A 20,944-nucleotide genomic window follows, 5' to 3' on the forward strand; every position below is an offset into this window, starting at 1 on the left:
AAGGAGAGACATTAATAGGGCCAATTGGAAAGAAAAGGACAAACTACAGGAGTCACAGCAGGTCTGGACTCTTAGGGCCTGCACCAGTGAAGCAACTAGGTTGTGGCACGCCCACACCAACAATGCACCCCTGCACCGAGAGGCAGGACGGAGAGCGCATCATACAGGAAAGCAAGGTGAGGAGAGAACTAAGGGGAACGTTGGGTCCACAAGGGAGGTTGGATCCAAGCAACAAGAGACAGTAAGATTAAACCGGAAATTCCTGTATTTCAGGCCCGAACCTGGGCCGAACAGAGTCCAAGGGTAGGGTTCAAGATCACAAGTGATCCAGTCAGGCTGAATGGCGTCCCTGTGGATATCAGGTGAGCGTTACAAACTCACGCACAGCCTTTTCTGCTACAATGGACGACGCTTCCTGCAAAAGACCGGAAAGGCCACAGGACGAAAAATAGCACCTCAGTATGCAAACCTTTTCATGGCGCTTTTCGAACAGGAGTTCTTAGAACAATGCCTGAAACCACTAACATACCTGCCCTACATTGATGAAATCTTCTTGTGTTGGATAAAAAGTGAATACACTCTTAAACAATTCGATGAATCACTAAATGGCTTGCGCTGATGCATTAAATTCACCATGGAATACTCTAAGAAGAGCATACACTTCCTGGATACAACCATCTTGGTTGGCAGAAACTGCCCTCTAGAAACAGCTGTATACAGGAAACCCACTGAAAGGATTAAATACCTGCATAGAGCAGGTTTCCACCCAAACCACACACAACTGTCCATTATCTACAGCCAGGCCAACGGATATCAACGCATATGCAACAACAGGAAAACACGGGACAGCCAACTAGTCACGCTACGCACATCCTTCCTGCAAAAAATTTATTTTGCCAGACAAATTGACAGGGAATTTTACTGTGCTTTGAAAATACCCATAGACAACCTGCTACAATAGAGAGACACAAGAGAGACAAAACAAATACGTTTGGTTGTCACCTACCACCCGGCACTAATCCAACTGAATAGGATTGTTAAGGACCTACAACCAATTTTCAACAGGGATGATGAACTGAGAGACATCTTCAAAGGAGCTCCCCTAAATGCACACAAGCAACTGAGAAACCTAGCACATTCTTTGATTAGGAGTACATTTTCACTAGACCAAGAACAAGGAAGAGCCGGAACGTACTGTGATGAGTCACAGGTATTCGTCCTTTCTCCACAAGGGGGGGCGTCCCCCTATGAGGCTAGGGAGTTCAGCCCGCTCTGCAAGGCCCTACCTAGGGGTCCGGGCATGTAGGACCTCACCTGGAGAGAGTCCCACTTACTGGATAAGGACTCCCATTCTGCTCAGGAACTCCCTAAGCCATTCCCTGTGATGGCATACATTCAGAACATTGACTGAAGACAAGAATAAAGTATGTAATTTTCATCAAGAAAGAGGCTATGTCGATTGAAGAGAAAACCTCCAATGGACTGCGACGAGAAGGTTGAAGAGAGAGAATATGCTGAATAAAGGAGAACAAGAGAGATGCATATGCGAGCAGGGGAGGGCCCCTGTAAGAGTAACACCTAATGAAGGCAGAGCCGAGCAGAGCCACAGAGCCTGCAAAGCTCAGATCGACTTTGAACGTGTTTGTGCCCTCCCCGTCTTCAACGTGCAAGAGAATAAAACAGACACTCCCCGGACGGGAAATAAGGCAAAGAGAGCAGGCTGCGAGAGTTCAAGGAAAAGTTTATCTAGATCTCTGAGAGCGCTCTGGCAAAATTAGTGTTACAGTACATTTTATAGGTGAAATGACACGTCTAACATAGGATACTACGTTGGACCCGGATTGGTCAACCCGGGTGGTGCTTTAGGTGTGGGCAGCATCTCTTCCTCCTGGTTGCTTGCTTGGTTGGCGGGAGGATGGACATCGGATATCTGTGCTCCGAATGAGTGAAGGTCAGGTCGATGTGAAGCAGGGTGGTCACTATCTAAGCTAATAAAATACATTCTAATAATGCATGCCCTAAATAATAGTTGTTCAAAAGACTCTCAGTAGTTTATCATGTCTCTATAAAAATCACACAAGTATCTATATCATCTATAACATTTTGATTATACAGGCCATAGGTTAAGCGTCTTGACCACTATAATACACTGATCAAAATGTAGGTTTAGGCTCACAAGAATCTCAAGTATATGGCATTTGTCAGTACTAGGCACGATATACTGCAGATGGGGTCTAATGTTAGTTGGGGGTCTGCAGGGTAGGAATCATGGCATGGTCAGTGGTCTGGCACATGAAAGGAATCTCTTGCCGGGACACAGGGTCAGAATGGCAGTAAGTTTCCATCGGCGAGGGTGTGGGGGCAAGGACACGTTTGTGGAGATGAACGAGCTATGGGCTTAGTTCATGCTGGTTCACATGTAGGACAGTGATCTCAGAGGAAGAGTGATGTTACATTTATTAGTTGTTGCAAATACCTCCGGCTTCAGCGTGAGAATGGAGCCGCAGAGTTTTCCAGTCGAAGTGGGAGCGAGGGTGGGGGCCATGTGTCCTGCGCCTGGCCGCTGCGATGAAAGGGAGAGAAGCGTTTCATACTATCGCAATGAGGCCTGGTCACCAAGATGGAGTCGAAAGGGGGTACAAAAATGGATGCCCTATGTCCTGCTCAGTGGTCTACACGAAAGTCGAGCAAAGTTAACATCGCATAAGGGCAAGGGGCGAACCCACTACTGGAGGCACTTGGCACTTGGTCCAAGTTTTGTACTGAGGAGTAAAGGATGCGAGGGGCCTACTGGCCCCTTGCTCCCACACGTTCCCCCCTTTCGTTACATCAAAAGTAACGAATATTTATATTTTATCCTTTTCCTTCTCGCTTCGGTAGTACTCTGCTTCCGCAACTGCTTCGTCCCATGCTGGGGTACCCTTTATTGGCATCCATGCTCTGCATACACTTAAGCTATTCCCTCTTTTTGCATATTCATCTGGCGTACACATCAAGTAGATCCTACCATCTCCATCTAAGTCCACCCATACCTCTCTGTACCATTGCAGTTCCCTTGGTTCCCTTATTGTTGTGTGGTGCAAATTATCAACCCCGTCCCAGTATTGCCTGTTAATGGCTGACATCCTGTATTGTGGTGTGTTGTATTCCCCGGTTTGTATTTGTGCATCTATCATAGTAGCTACCGTTGTCGGTCGGCCCATTGTTACCATCATCACAGTTGAAGTAGGCGTGCTCTTTTCACAACACCGGAGTCCCAATTGGCACACACAGAAGAATAGGAGCACGAAGACAATGATGGGAACGAGTATTTTCATTGCCTCATTTACCCATGATGGTATCCAGCTGAACATATTGTCGAACCATGTGCTTTTCTCTGCGCCTCATTCTGTTCTCATCCTCTCTCCTAAGTTATGCACTGCTGTTATCACACGTGAGAGTGTCCCGTTATCAGCATCTTCAGTTGGCACGAACGTGCAACCCCGCCCCCCCTCCCCCTGATTTTTCGGCAAACGCCACCGTCCATTGCTGTGAGGAGATCTAGAAAGTATCTGTTTTGCATTGTCATTAGGCGCAAGGCGCGGAGCTCTATTTTTATAACGTTAAACCCTTCTTAAGTGTCGTTGGCCAGTTGGATGAGCTCCCAGTGCACAATCTGTAACCACTTGGCATTTGCCCGTGCTTGGAGCCCCCGAGCTAGGAGCGATGCGAAGAATGTCTCTGCAGATGAGAAGAGTTTGTACTTCTGCGGGATCTCAGCAAGGAGTTTCGATGATTTGGATGAGATATAGTTGGAAGACCTTTTACTTGGTGATAGTTTTTTCTTCAGTTCATAGTCTGACAATAGTTCGTAAGCTGGAGCTCCTGTTATTAGTTTGGGCGCTGTCGATGGTTCAGCCGATTGCCCTGCTGCCGATATGCCAGCCGATTCTCCTGCTTTTCCTTGTATATGACTCTCTGGGATTACCATCAGGGCTGTGTGGAGGGTGGCCAAGGCACAAGTACCTTTCCATGATGTTGGGAGGTGTAGATAGGCTTGTTTGACGCAAATCCAGTACATGTCCATTAGTGCAGTGGTACCTTTCTTCATATCAGGTATGATTACCGTCTTGTTGCATTACTTCGTTTCCCCCATGTTCACCCTCCCTTCCCCATGGAAACACAATTCATGTGGTACTTCTTTCCCTATTTTGATAGGTTTTTCCAATGCTGTTACCCATGTTAGCTTAGTTGCGTGTTGCGACCAGATGGGGGTGCATACTCCTTTTATCCATTGGAAGGTGTCTTTAGGTAGACCCCGAAGTGCTTCTGCCTTGCATTCAATAGTTTCATTGTGCCACTTATTTTCTATATATCTCGTCCCTTTGATGACAAGAAATGGTTCCATAAGGCAAATTACTCCTTGGCGTCTGCTTGTGCATGTTCTCTCATTTTCCAGTCTTTCCATAGTGACAGTTTGCGTTTGGAAGGTGCTTTTTATCCTACACAAAACTAAATGAATCAAACATTGGGCCTCCGACAAGGACACTTCCTGTGGTACTAACATTTTCGGTGTCCCTGATGCATGTGGTATGAGTGAACGGACGAAGCAGCTCTCATTTGTCGCCTGCTTTGCCGTGGCATTCATGTCCGAATACCACTTGTTTGATTGATCTGGGTGGCAGGAGTCTTCTATCTCATCTAACCCCAGGTCATAATAAATGTTGTATCTTTTCCCTTCCGCCCCCCTTTTCCTTCTCCTTCTCCCTCCCTCCTTGCATCTCTTCACTCTTTGGTAGTGTATTGGGAACATGCCCGCCCAAGCAGTGTCATTACTGTTAAATATGTTATCATGTGTGTACTCATTAGTGCCAGTTGCGTAATATGAAGTAGGCTCTACTGTTGTTTGTGCATGCATGCTTGTGTTAGCTACATTGCTGTCACGACCCTCAGCCCTGACCCCCACTGGCAAGTCCACAAGCCAGGTGGGATCAGGGCCCAGATCATTAATAAGGCCAGACTTCCACTTTTCAAGCCCTCTTGGGGCCAGTCCTGGAGCCTTTGGCGCCAGGCTCATCAGTTGGGAGAGGCATCTGCTTAAGGGACTACTTTATTAAGTCTTTCAGCGAACATGGAGGCATCCACATAGCTGGGTTCCTAGAACAAAGCCATGCGGTCTAGTGCTCTGGGTGTGGTGGCTAAGGGACTACTTTACCTGGACTACTTTACAGTGGCTATTTAAACTACACCCGAACAAGAACAACCGCTTTGCGTTACTTTGCTTCTAGCAACGTGACACTCACCGTGTCCAGCTTCTCGCGAACCCGATGAATTCCAGACCTGCAGAAAAAACAAAGAAACATTGTTAGCAGCAGAATCTTACCTGCAATCTTCATCCATCTCTGCTCACAGCTCCTGGGCTTCTCTGTTGGAGGAGTTCGCCGGCCGGATCGAGGGACCTGAGAAAAGGAGAAAGACATTATTAACGGAGGTACTAGAGACATTACAACCATAAAAGCGCTTAAAGACTTACCTGGCTGGTTACTTCTCGACCGGCAATGCTCCGGAAACCCCATCTGCGCTGGGTACTCTCCGCGACCTACGAAAAGGGGAAAAACACAGGTCAGTGAGGACAAGGCATCGCTGCGCTAGGCTAAGCGCCTCCTTACCGCCATCATCTCCCGGTGAGAACCAGCACATCCCGTTCTCAGAGTGGACACTCCACGCCCCTAGAGGAGATAAAAAGCGACATTAGAACAGACAAAGGCATGCAAGAAATACGACGCCATTAATTGCAATAAGACCTACCTGAAAGACACTACAAGGGCCGCAGTCAGTGAAGTAAATGGACCGCCAGCGCCCACAAAAGCCAACGAGCCCCTGCCCAGAGAGCAGGACGGAGAGCCCACCGATTCCAGCAACCAGGTGAGAAGAGAACCTGGAGGGGCTGGAAATATAAGGAGGTGGGAGATTAAAGTGCTTACCTTGATCACCCAGTCCTGACGTAGGGCCTCATGACGACTTTGGCGGTAAACCTTAAAATCGGCGGTAACGATATTAGCGCCAATTGTAAGGGTCCGTCGGATCACGAGTCCAAATACCGCCGGCGCCATTACAGCCGGTGCAAGTACAGCCAGCTGTACAAGCGCCAGCCATACAAGCGCCGGCCATAACAGCGCCAGGAACCATTCGCGCTAAAATATCAGCAATCACGAGTCCGGCGTAGGCGCTATTAGTGCCAGAAAAGCGGCGGACAATCCGCCGAAAATACCTCCAGCAAAAAGCTGGAGGTAACAGAACACAGGCCACAGCAATAAGGGCCCAGGTGGAACCACTGCAAATCAGAGGCCTACAAAGGACCTACCCATGCACAACACACCCTCCCCAACACCATTACACCAGCAGGAGCAGGGAGGAGACAGCAATAAGGACTCAGGTGGAACCACTGCAAATCAGAGGCCTACAAAGGACCCACCCATGCACAACACACTCTCCCCAACATCATTACACCAGCAGGAGCAGGGAGGAGACAGCAATAAGGACCCAGGTGGAACCACTGCAAATCAGAGGCCTAAAAAGGACCCACCCATGCACAACACACCCTCCCCAACACCATTACACCAGCAGGAGCAGGGAGGAGACAGCAATGAGGGCCCAGTGGAACCAATGCAAATCAGAGACTGTCATGATCTCTGCTTCCAAAAGGTCAGGGTTTTCCCAACTCCCTTGGAAGCAGATCCATAACCCAGGTTCCGAGTGCCAACCAGTCCCAATTGGGACCTTTTGGACCCAGTCCTGGCGCCAGTGGCACCAGGCTCATAAATATGCCCAGTCCCAGCGCTGGAAGCGCCGGGCTCATAATGCTTGGGTGGACTTACCTTCAGCAGACCATGCTGCTTACTTGCCTGCCAGTTGAGCCTCTGATCCTCTTCTGTTTGGAACTACTTTTCCTGTTGGGTGGGGCTGGAGCCACTCCCTAGATTCAGAACACTGGAACTCTTCTGGAAGGCAGGAACTCTTTTCTTACCAGGAACTCTTTTCTTACTTAGGCGTGGCTGTGGAAGGAGACACCTAAGCACTACAGGAGGCTATTTAAACCACACCAGGTGGATGAATCTTGCTTTGCGTTATTCTGCAACCTCTGCAGCAGAACGCTCATCTTGTCTTCTGCATCCGGTCCTGGGCCTAAGGAAAAAGGCTTACCATCCTGAATCCAGTCTTCAGCAACACCTATAAAGACAAGAAAGAACAGGTTAGCATTCCGGCATCTGAAAGGCAAAGGCTTACCATCCTGAATCCAGTCTTCAGCAACACCTATAAAGACAAGAAAGAACAGGTTAGCATTCCGGCATCTGAAAGGCAAAGGCTTACCTACTCTTCGTGCGCTCCGGAGGTCTTCACACTGCATTCCGGCATCTGAAAGACAAAAGTTTACCAACTCTTCGCACGCTCCGGAGGCCTTCGGCGCTGCATCCCGCATCTGAAAGACAAAACAAGGTGCGTTTAAAGACATTGGGGAACTTTAATACTCACGTGCCATTACTCCTTTCCACATCTAATCCAGTGGGTATTCCGGCACCCTGCAGCCGCTCCGAACTCGTACCTGCAAAATAAAAAGACGGTTAGAGTGCATAGTGAAGCAGGCAACAAGCGCTTACTTACGTGCTTCCAGGCGCTTCTATTCATCACACGGGCTCCATCTTCAACTCACTTCAGCCCGTCATCCGCCAGCGCCGGAACCCTGCAAAACAAGAGACATCATTACTAAAGACTTTAAAGACATTTGAATGACTCGAAACTTACCGTTCGTGCAGTAAACGACGGACAGCAGTCCTCTGAAGTCAAGAGGCCTGCGCTACCTATCCAGTGAAGAAACTGGTTACAGCACCCTGCCCCGAGGCAGATGGAGAGCTCGGCATTCACTTACCTAAGGTGAGAGCGTTAACCTTTGGGGGTCTACAGGAGAGGAGAAGAGGAAAGAGATAGGGACACCCCAATAACCCCAGTTCATTAACCCCATATTTTCTATCTGCAGACATCTTACTCTACACGTCAGGCATACAGTGCACAGAGGTCCAGCCCAAAGAGCCAACCGGGTGCTACACATCACCTTTGAAGATACGGTAGTCGCCCAGTCAAGACCGGCGCCTCTGCGAGAATCAGGTGAGCGTTACAGAGACCTCCAAAGGACCCACCCATGCACAACACACCCTCCCCAACACCATTACACCAGCAGGATCAGGGAGGAGACAGCAATAAGGACCCAGGTGGAACCACTGCAAATCAGAGGCCTAAAAAGGACCCACCCATGCACAACACACCCTCCCCAACACCATTACACCAGCAGGAGCAGGGAGGAGACAGCAATAAGGACCCAGGTGGAACCACTGCAAATCAGAGGCCTACAAAGGACCCACCCATGCACAACACACCCTCCCCAACACCATGCTGCTATTTGGAGCCGGGAGCCTTGATGTTGACTTCTACCTGCTGCGTCTGGAGCTACAGAGGCCAGCCAACCAGGCCAGGGCCCTGGGAGTGCAGGGGGCAGTGGGGATGAGGAGAAGGAGGAGGAGAGCAGCACCAGCAAGGCAGCCAGCCATCCCCAGGGTCAGGCCAACACCCTGGGCCCTGACTGATGGTCTGTTGGTGACAGAATATCGGCTGGACAGGGCAACCATCACCCAGTTGCTGGACACAATCCAGGGTGACATTGGCAGCCGCATAGCCACCAGCACGGCAGTACCTCCCCTAGTGAAGCTTGTGTCTGTGCTTCAATTTCTTGGGACTGGCAGCTACCAACATACCGTTGCCATGATGCATGGAACGGCCCAATCCACATTCAGTGCCATGCTGGGACAGGTGCTTGATGCACTGTTGAATCATGTGAACGAACACATTGCATTGCCAGCCACACAGGCACAGCTGCACCAGCTGAAGGGTCAATTCTATGCCATTGCCCAAGTCCCGAATGTAATAGCAGCCCTGGACTGCACACATGTGGCACTCATACCACCCCAGGCACATGAGGCTGCCTACAGAAAACGTAAACAGTACCATTCCCTCAACGTGCAGATGACATGTGGTCCTGACCTCACCTTCAGCCACTGCTGTGCCCGCTACCCAGGATCCACCCACGACTCCATGGTCCTGCGCAACAGTACCCTGCCGGTGTACATGGAAAGGCATTGAGGCCAAAACACATAGTTACTGGGTGAGTACAAATGTATACCATAAAGCATGTCAATCCACAACAGATGGTGCCTGTCACAGAATCCATTATTCCCAATAGGCAGCAGCATTACTGCAGCATTCACATTCAAGCACCTTGCACGATAAACCTTGGACATGTCCAACACAGCTGAACACACCCCTGCAGGATGTAAGACATGTGGCGGCACAGTGACATATGGAAGCCCCACCACAATAAAGCCTCCTGTGTGCGTAGCACCATGGCTCGGAACACTGACACAGTACAGAAATCCCACCCTGCCCACCTGACAGTAATGAAATCCCAAACCATAAGCTGGCACATCCACAAACGCAAATTGACAAGGGGGGGTCCTGGGAGTCTCTCTGCCAGATATTAGTCCTGGTTACGAGAGACTTACCCAGAGTCTTTAGCTCACTATCTTTCACAGAGAAGAAATATCCCAAACATATCAGTCTTTGTCCTGCCCTGGGGCAGTCCAGCACCGAAATGCTAGGCAATTCTCCTCTGAACAAGAGTACCAACAGCATCCCCAGACACGTGTTTCGGTCTGGTTGGACCTCATCAGTAGGGAGGAGCTGTGCCTCTCTAAGAATAGTGAGCAAGGGGTCCACGTCTGGATTCCCCATGTAACTTAGGGTGAGACCCAAAGTCACTTAAATATGCAAATTGACAAGGGTGGTCCTGGGTGTCTCTCTGCCAGACATTAGTCCTGGTTACGAGAGACTTACCCAGAGTCTTTAGCTCACTATCTTTCACAAAGAAGAAATATCCCAAACATATCAGTCTTTGTCCTGCCCTAGTGTAGTCCAGCACCGAAATGCTAGGCAATTCTCCTCTGAACAAGAGTACCAACAGCATCCCCAGACACGTGTTTCGGTCTGGTTGGACCTCATCAGTAGGGAGGAGCTGTGCCTCTCTAAGAATAGTGAGCATGGGGTCCATGTCTGGATTCCCCTAGTAACTTAGGGTGAGACCCAAAGTCACTTAAATATGCAAATTGACAAGGGGGGTCCTGGGAGTCAACCACCACACATAACGCACCACACATAAGTAGGCCAAGGCCAGACTTCTCTCAGGTTGTGCACCCGATCACGGTATTGCTACGAAAAAGCAATAAAAAGTTTGCTTGGACTGAGGAAGCAGAAAGAGCCTTCAAGGAACTAAAACAAAGGTTCACCTCTGCTCCAATCCTGCCGCACCTGCACCCAGACCTCTCTGATGTCGTAGAGACTGATGCTTCCAATATGGCGATGGGAGCGGTCCTGTCACAGAGGGACCCAGAAACCGGCCAGCTACATCCTGTGGCGGCCTGGTCGAAAAAGTTTTCACCTCCGGAATTAAATTACGCTATCACGGATAAAGAACTCCTAACCATCAAGTCCGCTTTTAAGGCGTGGCGGCACTATCTTCTGGGAGCTAGACACACCATTACACTGACCACTGGAACCTGCAATATCTCAAAACAGCCAAAGCCCAGTCTTCACGCCAGTTACGGTGGGCCCTCTTCTTCGCCGAATATGACTACGTAATCACCTTTCGACCTGGGGTCAAGAATGGGAAAGCTGACGCCTTATCTCGAATGGGCATTGATGAAACAGTGTATACAACTCCAGACCCGGTACCCATCATACCTGAAGACAAACTCTTGGGCATCACAACAGCCTTATCACAAGCCTTCCTTGCATGGCAAAGCAGCATTGCAGCAAGGATCAGTTACCTTACTTTGGAGATCGGCTATATGTACCCGAGAAAGAGTTGCAACAGCATATCATTTCAAGTTATCATGACTCCCTGATTGAAGGACACCCTGGAATCGCTAAAACTTTAGAACTTTTGGTGGCCTACCCGGCGTAAGGATATTGTCCAGTATGTTCAATCTTGCGGCGTCTGCGCACAAAACAAATCACAGAAACAGAAACCATCAGATCTCCTACAACCACTGGACATCCATCCCGTTCCATGGCACACTCTTTCCCTCAACTTTATCACAGATCTGCCACCAAGTCAAGGCTTTAACACCATTCTTGTAATCGTGGATTTGTTCTCAAAGATGGTACATTTTATTCCTCTTAAAGGCCTCCCGACGCATCCACTCTAACAGGAGTATTTCTGGAAAACATTGTCAAGCTGCATGGCTTTCCATCAGTTCTGGTCTCCGATCGAGGCAGCCAATTTATATCCAATTTTTGGAGAAAATGTTGTGCGATGGCTCAGATTGACGTCTGGCCATCCACCAGTCACCACCCCCAGACAGACGGCCAAACTGAGAGGACCAACCAGACCCTCGAAGTATTTGCGGTGCATGCTGCACCATGAATTAAGAGATTGGAAGGATTTACTGTGGATAGCCGAGTACGCATTTAACAACTCGGTACATTCTAGCACAGGCCAAACTCCCTTTTACACCTTGTATGGCAGACATCCACGTAAGTCAGAACTGGACCTTCCTGCCAGCTTGGAAATGCCCGCAGTCAAGACTCTTCATACAATCATCACTCAAGCATTCAGAAACATCTTATTCAAAGAAAAACAAAAGCACTTCGCCGATCAGCATCGGAAAAAGGCTCCAGACTATCAAATAGGAGACCAGGTTTGGTTAGCCGCCAAATATGTCCCCATCAAAGGGACCCAGACCTTCCACCCTCGATATTTGGGACCCTATACCATCAAGGCAATTATCAACCCAGCAGCTGCCAAGATAAATCTACCACCTAATCTACAAATCCATCCGGTATTCCATGTATCCCTCTTAAAACCAGTACAACCCGGTACGCAAATCAAAACACCACCTCAACCTATACTAATAGATGGAGAACCAGAATTCGAAGTCAAAGGCATCCTGGACTCTAAGTACTCTAGAGCCAAATTGTACTATCTCGTCGACTGGAAAGGATTTGGGCCTCAAGATAGGTCCTGGGAACCCAGTGAAAACATTAATGCACCACGTCTGATCAAGAAGTTTCATCAAAACTTCCCAACCAAACCTGGACCAGGCAGAAGACACACCTTGGGAGGGGCCTTGGGGGGGGAGTGCTGTCACGACCCTCAGCCCTGACCCCTACTGGCAAGTCCACAAGCCAGGTTGGATCAGGGCCCGGATCTTTAATAAGGCCAGACTTCCACTTTTCAACCCCTCTTGGGGCCAGTCCTGGTGCCTTTGGCGCCAGGCTCATCATTTGGGAGAGACATCTGCTTAAGGGACTACTTTATTAAGGCTTTCAGCCAACATGGAGGCATCCACATAGCTGGGTTCCTAGAACAAAGCTATGCGGTCTAGTGCTTTGGGTGTGGTGGCCTAGGGACTACTTTACCTGGACTACTTTACAGTGGCTATTTAAACCACACCCGAACAAGAACACACGCTTCGCGTTACGTTGCTTCTAGCAACGTGACGCTCACCGTGTTCAGCTTCTTGCGAACCAGACGAATTCCGGACCTGCAGAAAAAACAAAGAAACATCGTTAGCAGCAGCATCTTACCTGTAATCTTCATCCATCTCTGCTCACAGCTCCTGGACTTCTCTGTTGGAGGAGTTCGCCGGCCGGATCGAGGGACCTGAGAAAAGGAGAAAGACATTATTAACGGAGGTACTAGAGACATTACAACCATAAAAGCGCTTAAAGACTTACCTGGCTGGTTACTTCTCGACCGGCACTGCTCCGGAAACCCCATCTGCGCTGGGTACTCTCCGCTACCTACGAAAAGGGAAAACACAGGTCAGTGAGGACAAGGCATCGCTGCGCTATGCAAAGCGCCTCCTTACCGCATCATAGCGCTATAGCGTGCCATCATCTCCCGGTGAGAACCAGCACATCCCGTTCTCCGAGTGGACACCCCACGCCCCTAGAGGAGATAAAAAGAGACATTAGAACAGACAAAGGCATGCAAGAAATACGACGCCATTAATTGCAATAAGACCTACCTGAAAGACACTACAAGGGCCGCAGTCAGTGAAGTAACTGAGTGCGTTAACACGCTGATACCTTATTATGCTTTGACTCCAGGTGATTTGTCTAGTGTGTTATCGCATAGCTGATTTAGGTGCTGACTACGCCACTCTATCCTGGTCCATCTGACTCCCCATTTTGTGCTACTAGACATACCGCGCTTCATATCTCTTCCTCATCCTCTGCTAATGCAAACCATTACACTTAACGCTTTAAATGTTTGTATCTATTATTTGCAAACACTATATGTAGCTGCTTGTTATTCACTATTCCACCAGATGCATTTGTATGTACCTCTCACCACGAGCCCCGTAACGCCTCATGTCTAGAAGTCCCTGCTTACTACCAAGTGGCCAGTTCACGCTAGATACTTTGCATATGAACTGTCATAGCCTATGATACTGATCCACATGCTGTATTCTACGTGGTATTCTGTCTCCCGTGTATAGCATTGCTTTTACACAGCTTAACCAGCCTTCCTGCATGAACCCTGCTGCTTCTCAGCTGCGTATGCGTTTGAATGCATTATGGTGCTACGCCACTAACAACTAGGCTCTCTGTCACACTCGACTAGTCCCTAACTATTTGCATTTAGCTCTACCATCATGCTTGTTAGTGCAATCCACATACTGTACTACGCCTTGGCCCTACAAATTGCCTCAGTGGCTCAGTCACCCATTGCAACAACCCGCCCCCTCTGGGCAATACCGACCCAACCACTAGATAGTCTGAATCATCTGAACCTTCACCACCAGATGCTATCCGGCATGGCCCCGTTAATGAGCCCTATAGCCACCACCACAGGCTTACACTACCCTAGTTGTAACCCCATTAACCAATACCTCAACGACCCTGCTCTGTGGTTGGAACACTTTGCCAGTAAACCCAACCCTAACCAACCCTGTTCCCTCGCTCTGAGAAACACGAGATTAGGCACCCGATTCCGCCTACGACACACTCGCAGCAACGCCACTAAGCAAACCTCACACACACCACCAGGCCCACCTATGCGCAAACCCACTACTTCAGGGGTTAAACTGCCTCTGATCAGGGGCGCCCTTATTAACGCCCGATCTCTCCCAGCACACGCACTAGATATTGTTGACCTCATCACCACCTCTGACCTTGACTTCATTGCTATATCTGAAACTTGGCTACATGCTGCATCCGGCCCCTCACTATCCTTGGCTCTACCGCCTGACTACAGCATCACGCAATGTGACCGTACCTCTGCCCAAGCCAGAGGCGGCGGTGTGGCCTTCATTCATAAAAACTCCCTTGGGCTAAGAGTGGCATCTGACTCAAATCTTGAATCAGCTGAATCCCTATCAGTTTAACGATCACTAACGCCTAATCAAACGGCCACCCTCCATCTCATTTATAGGCCCCCAGGTCCGGCACCATCCTTTGTCGGGGAAATATCCACCACCCTCCTCGACAAAACTAAAACTAACTCGCAAACTATCATCGTAGGCGACCTTAGTCTGGGTTTTGGTGACCCGAAAGATCCCGTTGCACTAGACCTGGAGAATGTACTAATCGACCTCAGCTTCACCTTTCACATTCAAGAACCGACTCATATCAAAGGCAGGAGCCTTGACTGGCTAGCCGCCTCTAACTGTAACATCAATATCCTCGCTAATACCCCCTGCTTATGGTCTGACCATCATATCATAACTTTTAATATTGAAGCCTCCCCGCGAGCCCCAACACAGCTAGCCCCAGCTCTCCCCACTAGAAGCAAAAAGGACATAACTAAGGAGAAACTCCTCCCATCCCTCAATGCAGCCACCGACATGTGCTCTGATCCCACCTCCCTAGCGGACACCTACAACCGAACTATGCTCACAGCTATAGATTCATAGCGCCCATCAAACTTAGGAAGTCCAAACCACGAGCACATCTTAATTCCTGGTTCACCCCACAGTTAAGAGTGCTCTGTAAAGCTAAACGTTGTGCGGAAAACTGCTGGAAAAGCCACCCTTCTGACGAGCATAAAGATGGCTTCCTCCTTGCCTCACTCTCCTACAAAGATGCCATTATCACTGCCAAAAAAGAGTCTCTTAATAACCGCATTCTGCAAGCCGACTCTAACACAAAGGAACTCTTCAGGATTCTAAAAGAGTTAGAAACTCCAGCCTCCCCCCCTGACACCTGCACTAAAGACAGTAAATGGTGTGCTAACATTCAAGCAGCCTTACTGACCAAAATCTCTATGCTACAATCCAAAATTAAAAACAAACCGGACAACCTGAAGCTCGACAGTCGCCCTCTCTCCCCTGCAAGGGCCCCCCCACTAGACTCAGCTACCGTCAAACCATTTGCATTCTCACCACTCACTATTACTGAGATTGAAAATATCATCCTGAGAATGAAACCATCCAACTGCCAAGGCGATCCCTGCCCAGCCCCCATCGTTAAGGACTCCGCACGTGATCTCGCCCCATTCATCACAGCCTTCATTAATTCCTCCTTTAAAACAGGTATCGTACCCGACAACCTGAAGGACGCTTGGGTGAACCCACTGCTTAAAAATCCTTCCTTAGACCCAAGCATACCTACTAACTTTAGACCTATAACTACTGTCCCATTTCTGCTTAAGATTTTAGACCGCGCAGCATACCTCCAGATTCAGGATTACTTGGAATCCAACAATCTTCTAGGCCTACGACAATCTGGATTTCATCCCAGAAATGGGACTGAAACTGCATTGATAGCCCTTAAAACCTAAATTGAGGTATTAAAGGATAAGGGCAAACTAGCAATGCTACTTCTCCTCGACCTCTCTGCAGCATTTGATCTGGTCAACCACCTGATCCTATGCAGGTATCTCCACTCTGGCGCCCACTTCTCAGCCACGGCCTGGATCAAATCCTTTCTGAGCAATAGATCCATGAGGGTCTTTGCCCCATCGGCAGCCGCGGACCCATCTCCTATTCACTGCAGCGTTCCTCAGGGATCTTGCGTGTCACCTACACTTCATAACATTTTTACGAAACCACTGTTTTATGTGCTTGACTATCTGGGTGTATCCTACACTAACTATGCGGACGACACCCAGATACTCATCCCCATTACTGGTGACTAGCTATCTAGTTGACACCAAGGCCCTTAACGACGTCTACTTGGTCATCCAAGCATGGATGGCCCAACACCAGCTATGCCTAAATGACAATAAGACGGAGCTCCTCATTCTGGGCACCTCACAACGCCTCCGTAAACTTGAGCCCTCCTATCAATCATTTGTCATAGACGGTAACATTATAAGCGTCTCGAAAGACACTAAAACCTTAGGTTTTTACCTTGACGCCACCCTATCCTTATTTCGACAAATAAATGCAGTCAGATCGGCATCGGCCTACACCTGTAAACTCATTGCAGCTTGCAGACCGTTTCTTATCACTCCCAACAGTGTCACACTAGCCAGAACCCTCATCATAGCCAACATTTATTATTTTAGTGCCCTTTACTTAGGCACCAGCCAAGAGAACCTGAATAAACTTCAAACAACTCAGAACAACGCTATTAGAGCCGCCTTAAACATCCCTCGAAACCATCACATCTCAGAATCCAGAACCAACCTAAAGTGGCTTCCTGTCAAGCAGAGAATCTCACTAAAAACTCTTGTCCTCATGCACAAATGTCTAACAAGGCCCCCATCTACCTCTGCAACCGGCTGTCCCGCCACTCAACTTCACGACCTTTAAGAACCGCCCAGACCCATGGTCTTTCGAACCCCAGGTTCAAACTTCAAAAAGCCGGGGGCACTAGCTTCCCTGTCCTGGCATCCAAGCTATGGAACTCTCTCCCAGTTACAATCAAAGCTGAAGACTCATTTAACACATTCAAGTCCAAAGCCAAATCATGGCTTTTCAACCAACACTAAGACTTGTCCTTGTCTTGCATACTCTGGCCCACTGACCTGCCGACTACCATCAGACTCACCTGCTGCTATGTCCCTGCCATGCCTCAGTGGCTTTGTAATTTATGTATATAGAAATTGATTGTTTTATTTTTTACTGTCTATAATTGATATGTATGTATATATGTTCTGTATGCAGCTTTGCAGTTTTATTTTTTACTGTCTATAATTGATGTGTGTATATATACTCTGTATGTAACCTTGCACAAATTGCGCCCTGATGCCCCCAGGCCTGATGGTTGCGCGTTATAAATACAATACAATACAATACAACTGGACCGCCAGCGCCCACAAAAGCCTACGCGCCCCTGCCCAGAGAGCAGGACGGAGAGCCCACCGATTCCGGCAACCAGGCGAGAAGAGAACCTGGAGGGGCTGGAAATATAAGGAGGTGGGGGATTAAACTGCTTACCTTGGTTGTCCAGTCCTGACATAGTCTTCATTTTCCAGGCAGAATTCCCTTGACACCGAGACGACAGGGGAACCATTAGGAAGGGCATCAGCGACCAGCTGGCTGGGTGGCGTCCCCGTGGATACCAGGTGAGCGTAACAATTGCTTGGCCAATAGTAGTCGCCATCATATACATTCAAGTCATAATCATTACTTATATTTATACTCGGATGTAACAAGGAGACACTTGTTGGATCTGCGGCGGAGTGTTCTGAAGGTTGCATTGCATTTGAACCATTAGCATCAATGTCATATGTTTCTTTCCACATTGTCTTTACTCCAGTCCATATTAAGTGCGAACCTTCTCGTATCAGGTTTGCCCCGCTCCCCCCCTTGTGCATGTCATTAACCAAAGATAAAAGTGTATAGTACCAGGCCATGAAAAACAACATCACTGAAAACAAAACTGCAGCACATTTTGAAATGGATTCAACATTGCTAAACCTATTGGCCCTGATGGCATCCCTATTGCTATCTAGCATTAATTGATTCTCCGCGATTATGGTTCGTTGGGCCATTTGTCACCTGGAGGGATGATACATATTTGTAAAGTCACCACAATATGTATACATATATTTACATTTCAATTTTATACTTAATCATTATTTCCATTTGTTTTTGCTCATTCTCCATTATACATTCATTTCAGTTAGAGAGAGATAAGGCATGAGAAAACAAGGCGCACGTCATAACTTTTTTTGCTTTTTTTTGTTTACAGATTCTTTTTCATCAAATAATTTTGTCATTGCTTCTCAATCTCATCTGTATTACTACTAGCACATTCTTGTTCACTCTGAGGGATTGCACTATCGCGTGCCCTCCTCACATCCGAGAGGTGCACCCAATATTTCAATCCCTTGACTTTCACTGCAGTGGGTGTACTATATATGACCTCGTAAGGGCCGTGAAACCTAGGTGAATTCCATCTCCTTACAAAACTCCTAACATAGACCTGTGCTCCTGGCATCAGCGATCCAATTTGGTTGTCTGTAGCTGGTGTTGTAGTATCAGTTGCTACATTCTCAGTAAATGGTGGTGCAATTTGTCGCGCTATGCAGCGGACTACGCGTGTCAGCTGGGTCAGGTATTCCTTAAATTCCTCCCCCAGCACTGTGGCAGCTCTGTGTGCATCTGATGCTCTCCTAATCGGGGAGAGCGGTGTGTGTATTCGCCTCCCAGTCACAATTTCATGGGGGCTCAGATGGTGGTCCTTGCATGGTGAGTTCTGAGTTGGAACAGTGCTAGGGGTAAGCAATAAACCCAGTTTTTCTTCAATGTATTACACAACTTTGACAATTTTCTTTTGAGTAGGCCGTTGATCTTTTCCACCACTCCTTTGGCCATCGGATGATAAATGGAACACAGTTTGTGCTTCAACCCCAAAAGTGACGTTACTTCCTTGAAGAGGTCATTCACAAAGTGTGTGCCGTTATCTGATCCTATTACATCACATATTCTCCATCGAGAAAATACTTCTTGCACCAGGAACTTTGCCGCACACTTCGCGTCTGGGTGGGGACATGGACCCGCTTCCACCCACCTTGAAAAGGGACCTACCACCACAGTTAAATACCTTGCTCCGTTACATTGCTCTCCCATGTCAGCGTAATCTATGTGGAGTTCCCTAAATGGTCCTGTTGGTCGTGGCAGGGTACCACCCAGTGTTCTCAATGTCATCCCTGAATTGTAGTTTGACATGTTACACATTCTACAACAAATTTTGACAAGTGTTCCTGTAAATTGGGAACAAACCAATGTTCCTGGATGTCAGCGGCAATGTGTTGTTCTCCAGCATGGGGTCTGGCATGGATTCACATGCTCATGAATATTCCCCGTCGTCAGGCTGGGAATCCTCGGTAAAGAAAAAACCAGTATCAGTTTCGTTTCTGATCTGTCTTTCGTAGTAGTAACCAATCACTGGTCTCTGTGTCATACTGACCACAGCCAATGCTGCCCTCTACCTAAGCCCCGCCTCTGGCAGCCATCTTCAGATTTTTACCGCACGTTCATGTGTTGGGATCCTCGTGCTATTGCTCTCGAGCGTTAGTGCTTTTTTTTCACGTTTTTTCTCAAAAACTTCGTTTTTTTCGGTCAAAAGAGCCTCAAGCTCCACCGACTCTCTATCCGATCAACGGGGACCCGTGTCGGATTGGTCTACGCCCCTCAAGGGTGAAGATTCGTCGAGCTACGCTTTTGGAGGACTCCAGAAGTTTCTCAGGCCCATCTCGGTCATGGCCCAGGAGAAGGGAAGCTCGACGCCCGGAAAGCTGTTCAGGGTCTGCCCTGGATGCCAGCTGCAGAATGTGTTTAAGGAAGACGAACACTCCTTTTGTCTTTACTGCCTACATGAAGACAAGACGCACGTGGAGAAGGACTGTGCATTTTGCGGCAACATGTCGGAGCGGACCATGAAGGACCGCCATCAACGTCTCGCCAACTGGCTGGAAGGGAAGAGCCCGTCCGGCGAGAAGAAGAAGAAGAAATCCGAGCGGTCTTCTAAGACCTTTGAGGACGCCCCGGCGACGGGGGTCCAACATAAGGCCAAGCACCGCGAGTCCGCTGGCACCGGGAGCGCCGAACGGTCGGGCTCTACGGGCACCAGGCAGGGCGCACCCTCCCCGGCACCATCAACCACGAGCCAATGCTCTGGCTCGGGTAAGAGGAAGGCCGAGCACCCGGCGAAGCTCCTGGAGAGGCCCCGGTCGAGCTCGAAGGCGGAGGGGGGGCGAGGCAGTGTCCCCCCCCTCAAGGAGAAGGCGGTGAGCGCACCAAGGGTGGTGAAAGCCTTAATCCATCCGGCCAAGGCCTCTATCGAGACAGTCGCGGCGGCCCTGGCTCAGCCTGTGGAGGCTACGCCGGTGGTGGCGACCTCGGGGCTCAGAGTCTCCCTGCCACCGCGGAGGGAGTCCTCTTTTATGCCCATCGACAGGACCCCCGTGAAACCTCCGACGGAGAAGAAAAAGGGGGGGCAGGAGGTCGCCGTGGATTCAGCCTCAACCTCTGAGGAAGAACTGATCGAGGTCTTAAGCCACGGCGTTGGCGTGGTAGAAGACCAGCCCGTCGGGAGGGATCCCGACGCAGGAGACGACGACATCGTCGAGGGTACCGACGGGGCCCCTGACTGCCCGTCGGATTCCCCTCTGCCAGTGCCGCAAGACAACTCGGCGGCCATTTTGTTGGCTATACAGTCCTTATGCTCAGAGATAAGGACGAGACTGCCGTTACCAGTGGAGGAACCACTCCCGTCGGGGGACCCGGAACCAGGCCCTTCGGGCAGCCCCCCTCCTAAGAAAAGAAGGATTCACCCTCCACCTCCTTTTCAGCCGTCGCGCCCCGTTCAGCCCTCCTCTCCCCGTCCACGACTCGAGGGGATGATACGGGGACTGACACGGCCGCAACGGGTACGGACGACGAGGTGTACGACGAGGATC

General features: G+C 49.1%; 1 protein-coding gene across 2 annotated transcripts in view; it reads left to right on the plus strand.

The window, feature by feature from the left end:
• Positions 1 to 20,944, plus strand: part of NRBP1 (nuclear receptor binding protein 1) — a 1,221,009-nt gene that overhangs the window by 908,762 nt on the left and 291,303 nt on the right. Inside the window, exon 18 of one of the 2 annotated variants that reach the window (XM_069605470.1) lies at positions 17,513 to 17,542. The exons of the other annotated variant lie outside the window; for it this stretch is intronic. Coding sequence (XP_069461571.1) covers positions 17,513 to 17,527 — 15 coding nt within the window. The 3' untranslated portion in view covers positions 17,528 to 17,542. Of the gene's footprint in view, positions 1 to 17,512; positions 17,543 to 20,944 lie in introns of those variants that run through there. 2 annotated transcript variants of the gene reach the window in all.

This window comes from Ambystoma mexicanum, chromosome 4p, assembly GCF_040938575.1.
Source record: "Ambystoma mexicanum isolate Mex_15411 chromosome 4p, UKY_AmexF1_1, whole genome shotgun sequence".
In the NCBI taxonomy this organism is placed as follows: Eukaryota; Metazoa; Chordata; class Amphibia; order Caudata; family Ambystomatidae; genus Ambystoma; species Ambystoma mexicanum.